At 49.6% G+C, this 20,482-nt stretch overlaps 1 protein-coding gene across 8 annotated transcripts in view; it reads right to left on the bottom strand.

Moving 5' to 3' along the window:
* The window catches only part of FBXL20 (F-box and leucine rich repeat protein 20), a 33,810-nt gene that overhangs the window by 7,015 nt on the left and 6,313 nt on the right, over window positions 1-20,482 (bottom strand). For 2 of the 8 annotated variants that reach the window (XM_039697168.1, XM_039697161.1), the window contains 8 exons: window positions 13,788-13,849; window positions 6,696-6,750; window positions 4,890-4,964; window positions 3,272-3,366; window positions 1,692-1,760; window positions 1,195-1,290; window positions 843-969; window positions 316-390 (listed from right to left, as the gene is read on the bottom strand). In XM_039697168.1, the coding sequence (XP_039553102.1) occupies window positions 316-390; window positions 843-969; window positions 1,195-1,290; window positions 1,692-1,760; window positions 3,272-3,366; window positions 4,890-4,964; window positions 6,696-6,750; window positions 13,788-13,849 (654 nt within the window). Of the gene's footprint in view, window positions 1-315; window positions 391-842; window positions 970-1,194; window positions 1,291-1,691; window positions 1,761-3,271; window positions 3,367-4,889; window positions 4,965-6,695; window positions 6,751-13,766; window positions 13,850-20,482 lie in introns of all 8 variants that reach the window. The other 6 variants (XM_039697165.1, XM_039697164.1, XM_039697163.1 and 3 more) reach the window with 4 other exon arrangements.

Genomic DNA, 20,482 nt, shown 5'->3' with positions numbered 1-20,482 from the left:
AAAAACTCTAGGCACAAGCAGACATTTTTGGCGCTGCAGAGCTGGTTGAGGCCCTTGTGTGCAGAAGTGTCTTTGTGGGCTCAGTCCTGCACGGGGACCAGAGGAGAGGCCTGGCAGAACCAGCCCAGCCTCACGGGAAGGATTTTTCCAGCTCATCCCACAGCCAAGTTCAGAGGGAAGAGAAACAGCCCTGAGAGAGCAAAGGTGAGGGGCTCAGCGCCCCTGAAGTGCCACCAAGGAGCTGCTGGTGACAAGTGCCCCGTGGGCAGGGGGATGGAGCACATTCCATGAGGGAACCTGGGCAGTGCCACTCACCAGGCAGGTCTGCAGGTTCAGGGTCACCAGCTCAGGACAGTGGGCACCAATGAACTTGAGGGCCTCGTCCTCCAGCTGGAAGGGAAAGCACAGGGATGGGAACTGGGAGCACTGGGATTAAAGCTGGGACAGCAGGGAATGGGGATTTCCCCTGGGAGGAGGGAAATGCAGCACAGGAGCAGCAGCACCAGGGGCGTTCCTGCTTTTTACTCCAACAGCAGCAGAGCCAGAGGAAAGGACTGCCATGAAACCCCCCGAGCCCAGATCCGGCCATGGACCACAGTGACCTCCTCCAAAGGATCAGTGGGAAGAGGGAAATCGGGATAAAAGGATTCTCCAGCCCCACAAGTGATTCATTCCCTGTCCCACTCCTTGGGGCTGCTGAAGAACTTCCACCCCAGCACCTGATCTCCAACTCTGTGGGATTTTGGAGAAGGGAATAACCCAAATCCATGAATTTCCACACCCACACCCTGAGGAGCAGCAGGACACCCCAGCCATGCCCATTCCCACTTTTCCAGCTGTACCTGGGTGCAGCCCTTGAGGGACAGGGCCCGGAGCCCCCCGCAGCCCCGCACCAGCGCCTGGATCCCGTCCTTGGTCACTTGGTCACACCAGGAGATGATGAGCTGTTCCAGCAGCGGGCATCCCTCGCTGGGGACACAGGGACACACACGGAAAGCTCATTTGCCTCAGGAGAAATCCTGCTCCAAGCCAGAAGCTCTGCTATTCCCATTTCTGGGAGCCACAGAGCAGCCCCACACCCAGCAGGGGACATCGCTCCAGAGGGAATGTTGGGTTGGCTGGAGGATCTCAGAGGTCTTTTCCAGCCTTCATGATTCCAAAATTCCACGGAAAATCCCTGCTGCCAGCTCCTACCTGAGTGCTTTCAGGGACAGGTTGGTTATGGAGGTGCAGGAAGCCAAATCCAGGTGCCTGAGTTTGGAGCAGAACTTGCTGAGGCTGGTGCAGGTGCTGGAAGAGACACACGGGGACAACTCCTGCAATGGATTCATGCCAGGCCGCAGAAATCCCACGGGATGGGCAGGATGGGGTGAGGATGGAGGTGGCAACTCCTGGGGCTGCCCCCGGATCCCTGGCAGTGCCCAGGGCCAGGCTGGACAGGGCTTGGTGCAGCCAGGGATGGTGGAAGCCGTCCCTGCCATGGCAGGGTGGGAATGGATGGGATTTCAGGTCCTTCCAACCCAATCCATTCCATGATTCCATGGAAAACCTCCCACAATCCCAAGGCTGGCTTTTTTGGCACCCAAAAGAAGAGGTTTTGGCACCCAAAGAAGAGTTTTTGGCACCCAAAAGAAGAGGTTTTGGCACCCAAAAGAAGAGGTTTTGGCACCCAAAAGAAGAGTTTTACTCACGCGTCCGTGATCTTGGTACAACCATTGAGGTTCAAGACTTCGATGTTCCTGCAGTTCTGGGCAAAGGTCCTGGGGTGAAGGAAAGGGAAAACATTGGATTTGTCAGGCACAGGAATGGCAAGTGAAAAAAGTTTTACAAACCTGATTAAAGAAGAAAACACAGAAAATCAAGAAAGAAATCAAGAAGAAAACCATGAAAATCAAAAGAATCAAGAAAGAAATCAAGAAAACCAAGAAGAAAATCTGGATGACAATCAGGATTAAGACCAAGAAAAGAATTAAGAAAGAAGAAAATCCAGAAGAAAATGCAGAAGGTCAAGAAAGAAATAACCAAGAATAAAAGAATCAAGAAAACAGGAAAAAAAGCAAGAAAACCAAGATGGAAATCAAGAAAGTAAAAAGGAATCAAGAAAGAAGAAGCAAGGAGGAATAAAAGAATCAAGGAAAGAATCTCTAAAGAAGAAAACGCTCAACAGAATCAGGAACAAACCCAAGACAATCCCTGATTTCTGCTGCCCCACCTCTTGCCCTGGATGTCCCAGCCTGGAGGCACCAGGATCACCCAGTGCCCATCAACACCAGCACCTGGTTTTATTTTAATGAGAACTGAGAGAAGTGGCTGCTGGCTGAGGTCAAAAATTAATTGAGTGATAGATTTAAAGATGTCTATTAATTATTTGTATCTATTATTTAATTTATTAATTTATTCTAATAATATTAATTTATATTAATGAATATTTATATATTTATATTGATATACTTACACATATTTCAATTTAGTGATATATTTATAACATTTCTATTAATTACATTTATTATTTAGTTTATTAATGTAGTATATTTTAATTTACTTATAGTAATTAATATATGTATACATATATAATATTTATAGTAATTAATTCATTATATTTATTATTGAATATATTATTTTATTCTAGTTTTATTTATTTCTATTATATTAATGTTTAGATATATTTATATTTTTATATATATTTTTTATATTAAAAAATGTAGCTATATATTTATAAATTAAATTTTTTGTTTAATTTTTATATATTTACAATTTAACTTTTATACAAAACCCCAATATATTAAATTATGCAAAATTACAAATTAAATGAGAAAAATTATTAACAAAATAATAAAAAGTTATTAAATTATAAAATTATATATATATATTTATATATATTTATATTCATTATAAAATGAACAATTATTTAGTTATTTATTTATTTATATTTATATTCGTTATAAAATGAACAATTATTTATTTATTTATTTATTTATATTTATATTCGTTATAAAATGAACAATTATTTATTTATTTATTTATATATATTTATATTCACTATAAAATGAACAATTATTTATTTATTTATTTATATATATTTATATTCACTATAAAATGAACAATCTCCGCCACTGCTCTCCAGGTTTTGACATCCTGAGTGCCTCGGATCCGAAGTGGGGATAAATTCTCCCCGTTTTTCCCCCACAGCCATGTGGAAACCCAGACTTCCCCCAGACAGAGTGACCCCGACGAGCCCAGACCTCTGGTTTGGCAGCCCTGGCTCAGGTACCTTAAGGCGTTGTCCCCCACTCCCAGGCAGCCCCGCAGGCTCAGCTTGCGCAGGAATCCCCCACACCTCTTGGAGATGTTCTCCACCACGCGGCCCTGGGGGACAGAGCAGCCACGTCAGGACCCCCAGAGCTGCAGGAAGCTCACGTGAGCGTTCTGCACACTCACAACCATTTGTTGTTCAAGGGAAAACGGGCTAAGGGGATGAAAATGGGAGGGGAGGGAGAATTGTTCAGCTTCTGAAGATGGAGAGACCAGGAGCCATCACCTCAAGGAAATCAGCGATGGGTTCTGAGGTTGGGATCACCCCAGTGCAGCAGAAAGTCTCTTCTTTTCCAAAGATTGATTCCTCAGCTCTGCTTTTCAAGATTGTTTATTTTCTCTTATCTATTACATTTTTTCCCTGTCCAGCAGGTCAGTTCATGGCACACTGACTGCCCTGGGATGCTGTTAACATTTTATACTAACAGCTACCTGTACTTTATTGACAATGACTTTCCAATCCCCATCACCAGCAGGAGCTCTGAGGTGAGCTACAACAAATTCTGTTTTCAGAGGGGAAGCCTGGGCTCGGGCAGGAGCACAGGTCTGATGTGCAGGGACATGAAAACCACCCCAAAAGCACCGAGGAATGGGAAAAGCCTGGTTTGTCCCCCAGCCTGAGCTGCTCAGCCCCACCTCCTGCCACTCCACACAGCAGCAACCCTGAGAACTCCGCTTGGAATAAACAATTCCGTGGCTCTGGGATTTTTAGGGCACGTTAGGAGGGGAAGGATTCATGATGAAGACCCCAAATCCCCCATTTCCTTCCCCCAGGCCGCTCAGCCCCTGCTGAGGTGACAGTGGCACCTCCTGCTCCTCATCCCTGATATTTTAACACTTCCCTGCAAAATCAGGGGTGGATTTCCCACAAGGTCAGAACCTTTACTCAGCAGCTCCTTGATGCCTCTGTCTACCACAAGTTAAAGCCAGACATTCCCCATTTCCCTCCAGTTTTCAATCTCCCTCCTCCTGTTTTAAACAGGATTAAAAATCCTGAGAAGAGATTTAAGGATTGGGGGTTTTCTCACCCATTTTCCTGCTTAAGGCAATTTGAATTTTCAGCCTCCATCCCCACTGCTGCTGCAGAATCCACATCCCACAGGTTAAGCTACAATAAAAGCTGCAGCTTTTAGGGACAATTTGGACCTTGTCCTTCCCAAATCATCAATTTCGATTTTTGATATTAAAGATACAAATATTTCAGGCCATGACTCAATATTCAGCCCTCATGGTCTGATCTGAGTGCAAGGAGCAGTAGCTTAAATTCTCTTCCATACAAGCAGGAGTTTTCCCCCAAAAAATTACATTTTCTACTAATTTCTTTTTTCAGAACAGACAAAAACGACTTTCCTTCCATTACACCCTTTAAGTCTTGCTAGGGATACAGAATTCTGTCCATTTTCAAAAGCTGAATGGATTGCCAGGACTTTAAAAGACTCCCTGAAGCTGAAGAACTGAAATTAATGATTTCTATCTCCAGGGAAGGCAGAAAGGGTTACACTGGGAGTATTAATCCATTCTAGGCTGTAATTACATTTGAACAAGAAAAAATAGGTTTGTATGTCACTTAATTATACCTCAATATCCCTCTGGAAATCAAACAGGTCAATTCGCTGCCAGTTACTGCCATCCAGGGCCAGAACATTCCATGCCTTTATCAGGGGAAAAAATGGAAATGTGTGGTTAATATAAAAAAAAAATAAATAAAAGGTCAGTGGGGATCACAGTTTGTTCCTTTGAGAAACAACATTTTGTCCCAGGTGAGGAAGCAAGAGGAAATTGCAGCCAGCAGGGAGAACAGAGCAGGCACCAGCAGCACTGGCAGGGAGCTTGGTGCCCTCAAAACTCAGAATTCTGAGTCCTCAGCCAGGGAAGAGGTGCCCTGGCTGCTTCCACCCCCTTGGGAGGTGCAGGTGGGAGCCAGCAGCTCTGGCATTTTCACATTCCTGGCTGGAATTCCCTCCCCAGCACCTCAGAGGACACCTGGGCACAGTGAGTCCCCCAGGGGACCCCAGAGCTGCAGTGCCAAAGGGTTTGGGTTTTGTTTAATCACCAAAATCCCTGTGGTTCCTGCTCCAAAGGAGGGGCAGGAACTCAGAGCTGGCTCAGCCAGGTGGGGAGCACAGAGCTGAATTTAAAGTTGCAGTTTCATCATCAGGGTGAACAAGGGGATCTTGTAATAAGGAGGCAGCACAGTGCAGGAGCCAGGGGTGAACACAGGGGGATTTTCCATCCCAAATCCCACCTGCACCGAGCTCCTCCCCAGCACCAGCAGCAGCTCTTGGGCAGGAGTCAGTGCAGAGTTACAACAGATTAATGAACTGAGCATTCATTGAGTTTTTGGGGTTTAAACCTCACTGCTGGTTTTGTTTTAAGGTCTGGAGAAAAGCAGTGGGAAACGCCCCAGTGGCTGCATAATTCCATGGGCAGTGCAGGGAACGTTCCAGAACCTTCCTGCACATCCCTGCAGGAACTGCCCGTGCTGTGCCACGGAACAGGAGCTGGGACAGGCCAGGAGAACACCCTGACATTGGCAAAGAATCCCTGAGAGCCCATTCTGGCCAGCACTGCCCTGCTGGATTTCAGCTGGGAGCCTTTCCCTGCACAACCTGCGTTGTTCAGGTGACAACTGTGATGCCCAGACACCACACAGGGTCATTTTTAATGCAATTAATAATGTTTAATCAGTTTTTTTTTTTAATTCCAATGTGCTCAGAGTAATGAAATCAGTCGTGGTTGAGGTTTGTGAGGTTGACTGATGGGTTTGTCACCCAGCCAGGATGGTGAACACATCACTCCAACCCCTTCCCTGGGTCACCACCCTGCCCTGGCTGTGCTGCTTCCCCTGGGAGTTACCAGACACTGGCAGCAAAAAGCACCTGAATAAATCTGGCAGCTCCAGAACTTTCCAGTCCAGCTGCAGGAATTCACCCAAGCAAATAATCCAAGTTGGGTTTCATTAACTGAAGCCCATGAAGGATAAGAACAACCCCTCACTTTGTTTCCGTGCTTATTCCAACTACATCCAAGGAGAAAATGAACTTTCATTGAGTGTGCAGCATCTCTGGGAATGATGATTTCCACCAAAACCCACAGGATGCCATTCTGGGCTCATCCCATGTTGGGGATTTCAGCAGAATGTAAAACCCAGAATGAGGGGAGAGTTCTGGGCAAAACATCAGCCCTGTCCCCTTTGTACCTGGGACACTGGAAAATGCTACTCCAGCTCAGAATTCCCCTTCTCTGCCTATGGGAATTTTCCAGGACTTCCAGGGGACACCAAATAACCCCAGCTGAGTGGCACAAAGCTCCCTGGGGAGGGAGGATTGTCACCCAAATTCAATCCCCTGCCAAAATCCACCAGGAAGGAGGAAGGTTCTTACCCTGGAAACTTGAGCACAACGACACAGAGTGACCACATCCAGGAAAGAGAAAATTCTGGAACAGAAATAAGAGATACCTTATAGGTTATTGACATTTAAAACAAAAGGGGACAGGGAAAATAAGGGGGGAGGGGAAAAAAAAAAGGACTGGGACAGCAAAACTTCTTTGTGCTTTGGCTGAAAGCTGAGCTGTGAAAGGAAGTGCAGAGGCAGCAGTTCCCAAATGGAAACAAAACACGGCCATGGAGCCACTGGGAACAGCAAGCTCACACCTTGGAGGGGTCCTGACCCCAATCAGTGACTGCTCACCCTACATGGCCCCACAGTGAGCCAGGACCAGCAGGGAGCTGGGCTGGCTCTGCACACGAGTGAATTAACACTCCACACCTTCGGCAACAGCTCCCAGAAGTGGGCAGTGCCATTCCTCACTGTGGGCAGTGCCATCCCCCATCACTAGCTCCCAGAAGTGGGCAGTGCCATCCCTCATTTCCAGCTCCAGGATCAGGGCAGTGCAATTCCTCACTGTGGGCAGTGCCAGCCCCCATCACCAGCTCCCAGAAATGGGCAGTGCCATCCCTCATTACCAACTCCTAAGAGTGGGCAGTGCCATTCCTCGTTACCAACTCCAGGAAAAGGGCACTGCCATCTCTCATTGTGGGCAGTGCCACTCCTCACTACCAAATCCAGGAACAGGGCAGCGCCATCCCTCATTAACAGCTCCAGAATCAGGGCAGTGCCAACCCTCATTACCAGCTCCCAGAAGTGGGCAGTGCCATCCCTCAGTCATCTCTCACTACAACCTCCCAGAAATGGGCAGTCCCATCCCTCATTACCAGCTCCAAGGAATGGGCAATGCAATCCTCATTATCAGCTCCCAGAAATGGGCAGTGCCATCCCTCAGTGTGGGCAGTGCCATTCCTCATCACCAGCTCCAGGAAAAGGGCAGTGCCATCCCTCATTTCCAGCTCCAGCATCAGGGCAGTGCCATTCCTCACTGTGGGCAGTGCCAGCCCCCATCACCAGCTCCCGAAAGTGGGCAGTGCCATCCCCCATTACCAGCTCCAGGGTCAGGGCAGTGCCATCCCTCACTGTGGGCAGTGCCATCCCTCATTACCAGCTCCCAAAAGTGCGCAGTGCCATCCCTCAGTGTGGGCAGTGCCATCCCTCATTACCAGCTCCCAAAAGTGCGCAGTGCCATCCCTCAGTGTGGGCAGTGCCATTCCTCATCACCAGCTCCAGGAAAAGGGCAGTGCCATCCCTCATTACCAGCTCCCAAAAGTGCGCAGTGCCATCCCTCAGTGTGGGCAGTGCCATTCCTCATCACCAGCTCCAGGAAAAGGGCAGTGCCATCCCTCATTACCAGCTCCCAAAAGTGCGCAGTGCCATCCCTCAGTGTGGGCAGTGCCATTCCTCATCACCAGCTCCAGGAAAAGGGCAGTGCCATCCCTCATTACCAGCTCCAGGGTCAGGGCAGTGCCATCCCTCAGTGTGGGCAGTGCCATCCCTCATTACCGCTCCAGGATCAGGGCAGTGCCATCCCTCACTGTGGGCAGTGCCAGCCCCCATCACTGCCCCATGATCCCTGAAGTGTCCCAGGGCTCGGAGCCACCCGGGGCAGTGGCAGGGCTGGCAGTGGATGGGCTTCAAGGTCCCTTCCAGCCCAAACCAGCCCAGGATTCTGCACTCCCACGACTGGCAGAGGCAGATGTGCTCGGCCAGGAGGGACAGTGGCACTGTGGTCACTCCTGGGTGGCACCCAGGGCCAGGGCACACCCCAGGGCACACCCCAGGACTGCTGGCTGTTGTTGGGATAAAGGAATGGCACAGCTGGCACTGCCAGGACTGCCCTGGGATCACACCACCCCCCAGCTGTGGGTGCAGGAAGCACCCAGCCCAGGGAAGCTCCCAGTCTGCACCAGGCCATCAATAATATCATCAATAATATCATCAATAATATCACCAATAATATCTCCAATTCAATGGGATTTCAGGGTCATTTGGTGCTTTATGGTTCTTCAAACAATTGTGTCCCAAAACAGATGAGGTCAAGTGGAGGGCAGGAGGACATCAAGGTCTTGCTCCCTTTGGGAACAATTCTAAAACTGGAGTTTTTGCAAAGATAATACAAGAGTTCAACCACAATGTGCTTTCATATTTTAATTTAATATTTTTAACTTGAAGGCCACCCGAAAGAGAAGGCAAATGTCAGCCACAAGCATCCTGAGAAGCAGGGATGGAAAAAGCCCTTCAGAAACACCAATACTGGGGGGAAAGGTGTTCCTGATGGAGGGTAAATGCAGATTATTCATCAGAACACTGATGCTAAAGGTATCACAGCAGCACCCAGCTAAATCAGGATGAGCACTCCCTCCTGTGCTCATGCACTTCCCATGGATCCAAGGAGTTAAGGGGTTAAGATCCAAGGGGTTCAAGGCACTTCTGATCTTCCCAAGAGACAAATCTGACAGTGATGTGCCGGGGAAAAGCTCTGCAGAAGAGCCCAGAGCACTTTAACGCTGTCAGAAATCCCAAATTCTGCATTTCAGAGCAGTTCCATCCTCCCTGCCTACAGACAAGGCTCCCCCTGAGCCCAAAGTCATTTATTGGTGTCATTTATAGGGTTTATTCAGCACCATGTCCATGCACTACAACACCAGGAAAGGCAGGGGAATGAGAGAAGTTGGGGAAAATTCTTATTTTCAAATTCCTGTCATAGGAGAAAATAAAACTGCAAACTCTGTGGGTCACTCACTATGGAAGTTGTCTCTATTTTCATTAAAATTCCCTACTCCATGGGAATCCCAGACTGTTAATGATCACCTCATCCCTCTCTCAGGGCTGGGAGATTTGGGATAAATTCTCCTCCCCACACATGAACAGGGATTCCCCCTGGCCAAACCCTCACCCTCTGCCTTCCCCAGCTCTGAGGAGCTCCAGGGACTTTCCCAGTGCTCCCTCAGCTCCTCCTGCACGTGTCCAAGACCCTGAGTCAGTGATTCAGCAAAATCAGGCTGCAAAAAGGATTTGTTTTTCACAGCAGGCACTCCTTGGTTGTGGATTTTCATAATTTCAGAGCTGGATCCAGGTGCTTCCCACGGACCAGGAAGAGCAACAGGCACCACGACCCCAGCTGAGAATTCCCCTGCAGCCCTGAGGATGGGATTTTCCCTCTCCAAGGAACTCCTGGACAACACTAAAATACCCCAAACCCCACAGATAAGCAGCGACTGAGCTGCAGCAGAAGGTTGATCAGCCCTACTTGAATTATTTTTTTCCAATTCTGCATTAACAGGCCCAAAGGCACCGTGCTGGAACATTTATTTTTCCACCCAAACAGGATTCCTGTCCTGGTGAGCCCTTTTACATTGGTCTTTTTATTCTTCAGAGTCCACAGTGGAGAAAATAATCCACAAAATTAACTTTATCATCAAACACTGCTCACAGACGAAGGCAGACTGAGCTTCCCAAACAGGAATTAAATCTGGAATTGCAGCAGATTAAATTGTCTCACTGCAAAGGGACTCCCTACGTGTTTGATTTTGTCTGAACAGCTCAGCTCTGCACAATTTGGGTAAAACACACTCACTTGGAGCAATTTTCAGGTTTCAACCTCTTAATCCACTCAGGGGTTTCTAGGACTCCTCACTTTCCCCCTGCTGCTCTAATTAGATTAGGGTCAAGACTGCCATGAAATCCCTGCCTGCTGCAGGCTCCGAGGTGAGCCAGCTTAGACCTTCAGCCTTCTAAAATTATCCACACCAATTTGTGCCCCACCATCCCAGTTCAAGCCCAGTTCAATCCCAGTGCAGCCCTGCTGCCATGGGCTGGGGGACAGACATGCCAGCTCTGCTGCCAGCTCAGCGCTGCCCACGGGCACAAGTGCAGCTCGCCAGGGATAAATCAGCAGCGGGCACGGCAGTGCCAGGCCTGGGCATGGGCTGGGCGGGCACAGCAAGGAGTCAAAGCTGCTTGGGCCAGGGGAGAGCTGCAGAGTGCCTGACCTGCCTGTGACCCAGCAGAATTCCTGAATTCCTGCAGTGGATCCTGCTGGGGCCACGCAGGAGCTGGGCAGTCTTGTTTAAGCTTGTGTGAGGACATGAGGCTTGACTCTGTTTTTATCAAAAGGCTAATTTATTATGTTATATATTATATTGAAATACTACATTAAAACTATACTAAAAGAACAGAGAGAAGAAGATCAGAAGGCTACCAAGACAAGAATAGAATAGGAATCAATAACAAAATCCTGTGACTGCTCACAGCCTCGGCACAGGGGGCTGTGATTGGTCACTAATTGAAAATAATCCACATGGACTAATGGAAGGTGAACCTGTTGCATTCCACAGCAGCACACAGTTATTGTTGACATTTCTTTCCTGAGGCTCTCAGCTCCTCTGGACAGGAAAAATCCTAGCAGAGGATTTTTTATAAGATATCATGGCTCCATCGCAGCACTGGGAGTGCCAGCTCCTTCAGGAGGGCACCAGGGAGCACCTCTGCCAGCAAATCCAGGCTCAGGGAAGGAAAGCAGCTCTCCAACAGCAGTGGGAATGCAGGGAAAAGGGGACAGGATGTCCCTGTGGGGACACAACCACAGCTGGAGCCAACAGGGACCTCTGGGAGTCACCGAGGCAGGCACTGCCCAGCGAGGAGCTGGGGCAGCCAGGGAAGGAGGGAGCAGGGCAGGGAATTCTGCTTTTTGCTGCTCTGCCTCATTGCTGGCTGTGTGAAGGTCCAGCCACCTCCAGAGGTGTCCCCTCAGCTGGCAGGGGACAGAGCTGAGCAGGTGCAGCAGTGCCAGGACATGGACTGGTCACCACCTGCTGGGGCTGCCCCTGGATCCCTGGCAGTGCCCAAGGCCAGGCTGGGCAGGGCTGGGAGCAGCCTGGCACAGTGGGAGGTGTCCCTGCCATGGCAGGTGGAACCAGACAATCCCCAAAGTCCCTTCCAAGCCAAACCATCCCGGGATTCTGTGACCTCCCCACCCTCTGGACACCCAGGACAATGTCCCCACTGCAGGTGGGGCAGGACAGGATGTCCCTGCTGCCCAGACAGGGGACAGGGCCATGTCCTCAGCCCTCCTGCTCCATCCCTGTATCCTTAGGGATAACAAAGGCTGCTGTTCTCCCCTTTCACATCCTCCTCCTCCTCTTTATTTTGCCCAAGTGCAGCTTTCCCTGCACACACAGGGGACCCCGAGGCTGTCTGAGAGTGGCCAGAGCAGGGACAGGACTTCACAGAGCAGTGCCCAAACACACCAGCCTTTGTCCTGCACACAGTGACACCCATTTACAGGAGATCCCTGCAGAAAACCCATCCAAGCCTCTCTTTCAAAGGCTGCACTGTCAATGCACAGTAATTAATTTTCACAGTATGCTAACAGTGAATTCCAGCTCTCCAAACCATTACTTATGAGCTTTAAACATTTATCAACTCCTGATTTCCCCTCGGTTCCACCAGATCCTGAACAATTCCCTGCTCTGCAGCAGGTTGGGATGAGCAGGGACAGCAGGACACAACAGGCACAGACATTTCCAGAGGGAAGGAGTGTGGGAACAGCCACACTGGGGCTCGTCCTGATGCAATTCCCTGCTCCATGCAGGACTTTCCCTCCTTCCTACCACAAATCCCTCTCCAACTGTGCAGCAGTGTTCATGGAGTCAGGGAATTGGAGTGCTGGCTCCACTCAGGATCATTCCACTTCCATCTGTCAGAAACCTCAGCCAGCTCCAAGCAGGGTTCTGCTCCTGGGAGCCCCATGCCCTCACACTTCTCCTTCCCCTGAAATCCATGCAAAATCCCATTTGCATTCCATCTCCCTTCCCTATTCCCCACACTCCCAGTGTCACACAGACTCCCTGCCTCACCCATCAGGGCTCTTCACAACCTGTCCCCAACCTACCCCAGTCTTGTCACCTCAGCACAGGGAGAAAACCCAGGTTTGTTTTATCTACTCCCATCAGAAAATCATCTCAGAAAATTCAGAAAGACAATTTTTTGCCACTCTTTTGTTGCTCCACATCCCAGCCATGGTTCAGGACAAGCACAGCAGCAAATCCCTGTGCAAAGTCCTCCTGTGGAGGCTGGGACTCCGTCCTGCTCCTCCCTCAGGTGCCCCTCATTCCCAGGTTCTGGTTCTCCAGGGATCTCCACACCCATGGACAATCATTTCCCAGGCCCCAATCCCAAATACCCACCCTGGCAGCCACACACTGTGCTCTGGGGTGAGGAACACTGGAATAAAAGAAATGGGATCAGGTGGGAAACAGCAACTGAATCAGGTGGGAAACACCTTTCCAGGGAGGAAATGAACTGAAAATTAAACACAGTCACCCCTTTTCCCTGCTCCTTTCATTCCAGCAGCACTTCCCTGGGTCCCACTCCCCTCCCCAGCCCTCACTGTCACTGGGTGTTGACAGAACCAGTTTTTTGCAGTGTCAGAACGTTGTTGCTGTTAATAATTCAAGCTTCCCCCTGTCTCTGCTTTCCCAATTTCCAGTCCAACACCTGAGCTCTTAGCACTGAAACTCAGCTCCACTTCCAGAGCCCAAAATGAGGGACAATCACCCCCACACTGCCCTCCTGCTTCCCACAGGGCAGAATTATCCACAGAGACCTTAAAGGACTTTCAAACCCTAAAAATCCACCAAGTCTGATCTGTTTGGTGTTTGCCAACAGGACCATCCTGCCAAGAGCTAACATCTGGCTCCTACTGACAAGGGACAGGACAAAGTCCACTGGAGTTAACTGGAGCAGAGGGATTCGCTTCTGCTTTCAACTGAACTCCTCAGAGAAGCAGAATCCTGTTCTCCACATCAGCCCATCCTCACCAGGAGCATCAAGGAGAGGATCCTCACTCCTCCTTTCACCAAACAGACAACCAGCAAACCACCCCAGCATTTAAACTTCAATTAAAGCATTAAAAGCCCCAAAGTGAACCCCATTTAGCACAAACTGCTGACACAGACCTTTGACCTGCCTCTCTTTGGGTCTGCCTTTATGAGTGACCTGATCCAAGCTCATGATTTTGGGAGCACAGCAGCAAAATGCTGGATGCAAACAACAACCCACCGGTGTCCAGGGAGGACTCACCGAAGCAGCAGCTCTTTGGGCAGTTTTTTGTTGATTGCAGCTTCATCGTTGTTTGAGAACATCTGCAAACACAAAAAATGGCACAATTTAGAACAAGAGAACAAACCCTGATTTACCTCAGTGGTTGGTTAACGAGGCCAGGAAATTCCTAACAGATAAACTTTGTGCTGCAGCTTTCCAGTTTCTGGACCACAGCTGGATGGAGCATTATATCAAAATATTTTAGAACATGGTGCAAGGATTGGGAAAGGAAATATAAACTGAGATTTGCAGCTGTTCAGTGAAGTAAATGATAATTAGGATGTGGTTGTGAGCTGGCACTGACTGGAGAGGCTCCCTCAGCACTTTGTGGGGTACACACAACAAAACTGGGAGATTTTGCAGACCAAACATCTGGCCAAGGGGCTGGAGGGGAGAGGAAGAAGGATCCAGCAGCCCAAATATCCATAAAACAGAGGTGGAAGGTGCAGCTGCAGCAGGGTTGGTTTCTGTGAGGGAAAAGGTGCCCCAGAATGTTCTCGCAGCCCTCAGGAGCTCTGGGACAAAGAGCACTGAATTTTAATCCACCAAGAATGGTTTAAAGGGAGTTGAGATCTTTGGTGCTGCACCAGGAGGAGGGATAATGCTGGGAAAGCTCAGTGCTCTGCCAAGGCACTGAGGCCTGAGCTGGTTCTTGGATCCCTCCAAATCCAGGGACAACACCTGATGCACCTGGAATGGACTTTGGGACCAGGTAAAAGCATCTCAGACACTCTAAGAGAAACATCTCTTTTTCAAGGAGTCCCAAGGAAAACAGAGAGCAAAGCCCCATGACAAGAACCTAAATAAAATCAGTTGTAAGATTTAGTATTGTCTTGCCATGAGGAAAATCCATCACACCCCAAATATCCTGTCCCTGAGCATGGATCCAATCCCATCACACCCCAAATATCCTGACCCTGAGCCTGGATCCAATCCCATCACACCCCAAATATCCTGAACCTGATCCTGGATCCAATCCCATCACACCCCAAATATCCTGACCCTGAGCAGGGATCCAATCCCATCACACCCCAAATATCCTGTCCCTGAGCAGGGATCCAATCCCACCACAATTTAACATGAAATCCAGTGTAAAAATCCAAAGTGCTGCCACTGAATGACCCTTTAAACGCTCCATTTGGTGATGGAAAACTGGGAATTGAGGAACACTTCACCCCCAGAGAACAGCAAACCCCAGGATTTCAGAGCCAAGGCCGTGCTCCCAAATCTCAGTTTCATCTGAATTATCCCAAGATGCCAGAGCACGCTGCTCAAGTGGGAACTCTCAAACCTCCATCCCAAAATGCCAGCCAGCAGAAGTGTTGCTCCCCCCACAGACCCTTTTATCACTTCCCACCAGGAACATCACAAGTCCTGAGCAGAAACCAGACTGGCAGCTCTCAGCCCAATTTGCTGCTAATTAAAACGAGCTTTTGCCATTCCCAGCTCACACAGCTCCCAGGGCTCTTCCCTCCCATCTCCAGGTGACTCTGGAGCCACAGGGGGTGGGCACAGACATTCCCAAGGCTGGGAGAGCAGCACCTGCACATCTGGGACAGGAGCTAATTAAATTGATGAGTTGATTGGTTAGGAGATGGAGGAAATCATGGAGGGAGTTCTAATGGAGGAGAAATGCAGAAGAATTATTAAAGGGGAAAAGAGATGTGATCCCTTTTCCCCCAGTTACAGACCCAAACCCTTTCCCACCACAGTCCAGACCTTGAATCAGGACTCTCCTCCCAAAAAAAAAAGATCAGAGAAATTAAAAGAGCAATCAGAGAGCAGGAACAGACTTCCAAAAAGGAACCAGAGCAGAACAAGGGCAGGAAGGGTTAAATCAGAGACTCCAGGAGCAGCCAGGAGCCTCCTGGGCCTGATCACAGAGAACTGTGCCCACCAAAGCCCTCAGAGGAAAACCTCACCTCAGCCCCAGCACAAATCCCATCCCCAGGCTGCTTTCTGCAGGAGTTTCCCTTTGACCAGCACTAATCTAAAGGAATGTTTGCTTTTTGTCTCACTAAAAATAGTCCTTGGACTTAAACCCTGCCAGGGCCCAGGCGAGATGGGCTCCAGGGAGAACCTCAGCTCTGGAATTCCCTGTCCCTGGAAGGCTGGCAAGAGCCAGGATGCATCTCCAGACCTGTTTTCTCCAGCCTTCCTTCAAAGCTGAGGCTCAGATGGCAGAGGCTGGGTGAAAACAGGCTGGAATTGGGATTTTGCTAAGTCATGGCAGCACGTACAGCTAAATATACCACGGGCATGGGGACCTTCTGGCAAGTCCATACAAAAATAAAGCTCTGAAAAAATGTCAGTGGCTATTCTAGACTTCCAGCCTTTCAAAATGCTTCAAATGCCCCAACTTCACTTCCCCTAACATCTTTTATCTTCTTTATTACCAGGTGTTGTCCAAAAGAAGAAATTATTCTGGACAGGACACAAAAAACCACATTTTTCTTGTATAGAAATTTTCAATTCTGTACAAAACACAGAATCCTCCACCAAGGAGCAACTGTGCTGCTGTGTGAAGCCACATGGGATTTTGGAAGGAATTCCTCCCTGTGAGGGTGGGGAGGGGCTGGGATGGAATTCCCAGAGCAGCTGGGGCTGCCCCTGGATCCCTGGAAATGTCCAAGGCCAGGCTGGATGGGCTTGGAGCAGCCTGGCACAGTGGGAGCTGTCCCTGCCATGGCAGGGGTGGCACTGGGTGGCATTTAAGGTCCAAGCCAAACCAGACTGAAATTCTATGGAATTAAGGAAATTTATGAAAACAGACGGGCAAAAGTTGTGGGAAATATTGAAGGTAAGAAGATTTCCAGAAAGCTGTAAAAGCAGGCCTTAAAAAGAACTGAAAATTCAGAGCTAGCAGCAGCTGCCAAGCCTGAAAGCAGAAAAAGTTACAATGGTAGAGCAAGCAAGGACATGAAACTCTGTGGAATTAAGGAAGTTGATGAAACCAGATGGGCAAAAGTGACCAAAAGGCAGAGCTCCCACAGCCTCACACTCAGCACAACGTGCAATTGCCCATTTCCTTTAAAAACTCTTCTCTGCCCTCCAGAACACCCAAAAAGTGCCAGCAGGGCTGAGTCCCTCATTTCCCCACTCACAGGGCAGCAGCAGGGTGCCAGCAGGGCTCTGTCACCCTGCACTGGCACAGCTGGCAGAGGCTGGGGTCCCTGCACAGGGGATGTGCCCAGCAGGATGAGAACAGCAGCAGGGCCAGGGTGGGGGCACAGCTCCAGCACAAACTCAGCTCGGTGCCACTCCTGCTGCCACTCACCCGGGGTGGCAGTGCCACAGCTCCAAAATCCATGGAAGCACCTGGATCTCTCCTGGCTCGTGGAAGCACAGGTGGGAAGGGACCCTCAAGGCCACTCAGTGCCACCCCTGCCGTGGGCAGGGACAGCTCCCACCACCCCAGGGTGCTCCAAGCCCATCCAGCCTGGCCCTGGGCACTGCCAGGGAGGGTGAGCCCATATCCCATGTCTGGAAAATCCTCACAGGGAGGAATTCCTCCCCAGCACCCAATCCAGCCCTGCTTTATCTGTTTGAAGCCATTCCCCTCATCCTGTCCCTGGAACTCCTGATGGAATTTTCAACGGTGTCAGCCCACTCTGAACCCAAACACCTGAAAGCACAAAATTCAAAGCTCAGTGGAGAAAAAGGGATGAAGATAATTCGGAGCTTTAGGGAATTAGTGGTTGCAAGGTTACAGGAGGCACCTGGGTGGGTGGTGACAGCAAGAGGGAGAATTATCCACCTTGATGTGGGGAAAAAGAACCTGGATCTGGCACCTCTGGAGAGCCTGAGGCTGCCTGGGAAGCACCAACACAACAACAAGAGGGGGAAGGACACGAGGGAGACACACAGGGGGGAAGGGACAAGGTGACACCCATTTTTCTGTACAAAACCAACCAAAAGACACCCACAGAGGTGGGCAGGAAATAAAAGGCAGAAACGTTCCCAGAAACACAAGCCATAAAGTGCTGCATGTCTCTGTGCTAAGCAAAGCTAATGGCAAAGAAACAATGCAGAATTTAAAATCATAATCTATTAAATATTAGTAAATATTTTGATTTTAAACTGCCCCAACTTGTTTATTTTTGGGACAGAAACGGTGTGAAATGACAAACTTGTGGGTAATGATGAAACTGCAGCTGCTGTGAGGCCTGGAGCTCACTGGGCCCCCTCTAACTCAGGATATTCCAGGGTTCTGTGAGCCCTGATCCACGAGGAAATGCTGGCCAGACCCTGCAGAGCTGCACATAACCACAGCAAATTAAGCAATTCAAACCAAGCCAGAAAACAGGCTGCAATTATTAATTATTAGAGAGCAAATAATGTGCTCTGGAAATGGGTTTTAGGTTGAGAAATGTGGGGAATCAACCACTGATGGCAGAAATTAAAGATTACATCCATAGCTTGAATATTCTGGAGTTTACAGCCCACCCAGTTCTGTATCAAGACACTTTGGAGATGAACCTTGTGAGCTCCAAAAGTCTTTTCTGTTCTGAAAGCTCTGTGTGAATCAGTTCAGAGTTTAAACCCTGACTCTGAGAGGCACTGGGAGGTTTCTCCAGCTGTAAGGCTGCTGGCTCCCAGCCCAAATTCCAGGATTTCTGGTAGAATTTGTACCAATTTTATCTGTCATGGTCCACATGGAGATGAACAATCCCAGTACAGTCACTGACACAAGACAGGAGTCACAGCAAACCTCACCCACAACTCCAACCCAGCGAAACCAGCTGAGCACGAACCACAAAACAACAGCAAAAATGTGGAATTCACTCAGCATTTTCTTTGGAAAAGCTCAGTGAAGCTCTGAGACAACTTCTTACAACCATGGTCAATATGTACTGACACCTTGCCTCGAGTTCTGCTCGTTTGGGGAACAAATTCCAGCGCTGTGACAAAGCTCAAATAACAGAGACACGAGAGACATCAGCTCCCTTCCCAGGACAAGATTTCAGGAAGCAGCAGCTGGAGCAGGCTGAGCTGCCTTCCTGGAGGCAAAAAAAATATTCCACTGCAGAGATAAGTCACAGTGAAGTGACAGAGAAATGCAAGGGCTCCTCAGAGGACGCCATCCAAAGAATGAAGTTGTTTACATGCACAAGCAGCTCCAACCGAGGGAATTTTCCCTGCAGCCTGTAGTTACACAGGGAATTTTATTTAAAAACCCATCCAGTTTAATCTGCATGGAGTCTCCAAGGAAATGGCTGGCTGCTGGAGGAGGCCAGGCTGTGCCAGGCTCTGGTGTGGCTGCTGGGATGCTCTGCCAGCATCAGGAGGGATGGGAACGTGGGCACTGCCCTCCTGCCCCGGCCACGCTCACCCCTCTGGCTCCCAACCAGAGCTCTGCTCAGGCAAAATCCTGACTAAGCAGGACAAACAGAAATAAACCCAGGCCAAAAGGGCTTATTACAGGCTTAATATTCCTAAAAATAGCTGGAGAGGCAGGGGGCTGGATGGGCACTGTCACATCGCTGCTTGGTGGGGAAAGTTGAAATTCCTGCTGGGATGGAGGAGCTACCTGAGCCCAGCCTGCATTTGGGACACATGAAATAAAGGGCATTTTTGGAGGTTTTTTTGATCCAGACCTCAGTGAAACCCTACAGGAATGGAGCTCTTCCCCTGGAGGGAAATCTCTCAGTGCTGGATGGGCAAAGGGATGAGGTCGTGCTGCTTCCAGAAAGGAGAACTCCACAGGCACAGGTGAGATACCAAAACCCCGACCCAAAACATGCTGGGATTCTGTAAAAACACTTGGCCAGGGCCAACATTGTCACCCAACCCATTCACACAACTCCTGGCTGAGGGAGAAGGAGGAAGTGAATCCTATTTGGGGCAAAAACAGCAATAAAAATCTGGGACACCAGCGCTGCCTCTCGGGTCACGCAGGCTGAGGCCAAAAGCCATTTTCCTGGTGGACCCCCCCAGTCTCCCTGGGTCAAGCCCCCAGTGATTTTTGCTTCCAAATCTCCCCAAATCCCTCTGCTCAGGCCACAGCAGCAGCACCACAGTGGGGGTGTGAAACACAACTCCCATTTCAGCTGCCACTGAAGGGAACCTGTCCAGAATCTGCTGCCAGGTACATTCAGCCTCCTTTTGTGCCCCTGTTTTGTTCTCCTGCCACAATCCTGCCTGCCAGACAGTTCTCATCCCAAACCACCCCAAACCCCTCCCTGTGCCCAGTGAAAATCCCAATTCCAGCCCCCCCAGCCCCCAGTTACCCGACGGGCACCGGCGGCATCCGAGCGGCTCCTCCCGGCTGGCCCTGGCAGGAGCTGGGCACAGCTCAGGGGGGCACCAGCTCACACTTAATCAGCTTTCATTCCCCACCAGCTGGACCCGGAGCTGGATGAGAAAACACCTCCCCAACGTCACACAGAGCCAGGGAAAGGGCTGGGCAGCACCAAGCCACTCCTGCTGCCAGGGCTGCGCCAGGCCAGCGCCCCACAGGTGACACCTGAGGTGGCCCAGCAGAGATTTCTGGTGGAAAATGGTGCTGCTTTCTCACCCACACCTGCCAAGGTTTTAAATATAGAGCTCTGCCCATAAGAACAGCATCCAGACCCAAAAAAGGAAGAGTATAAATAAGACAAAGACTTCCTGGCTTGCCCAGGCCAGCCTGTGGCACAGGCCCTGGCCATAAAACACCCACCACCAGCATTTAT

Source organism: Passer montanus, unplaced genomic scaffold (genome assembly GCF_014805655.1).
Source record: "Passer montanus isolate IOZ18808 unplaced genomic scaffold, ASM1480565v1 scaffold117, whole genome shotgun sequence".
Lineage (NCBI taxonomy): Eukaryota > Metazoa > Chordata > Aves > Passeriformes > Passeridae > Passer > Passer montanus.
This window is presented reverse-complemented; position numbering and strand designations above follow the sequence as displayed.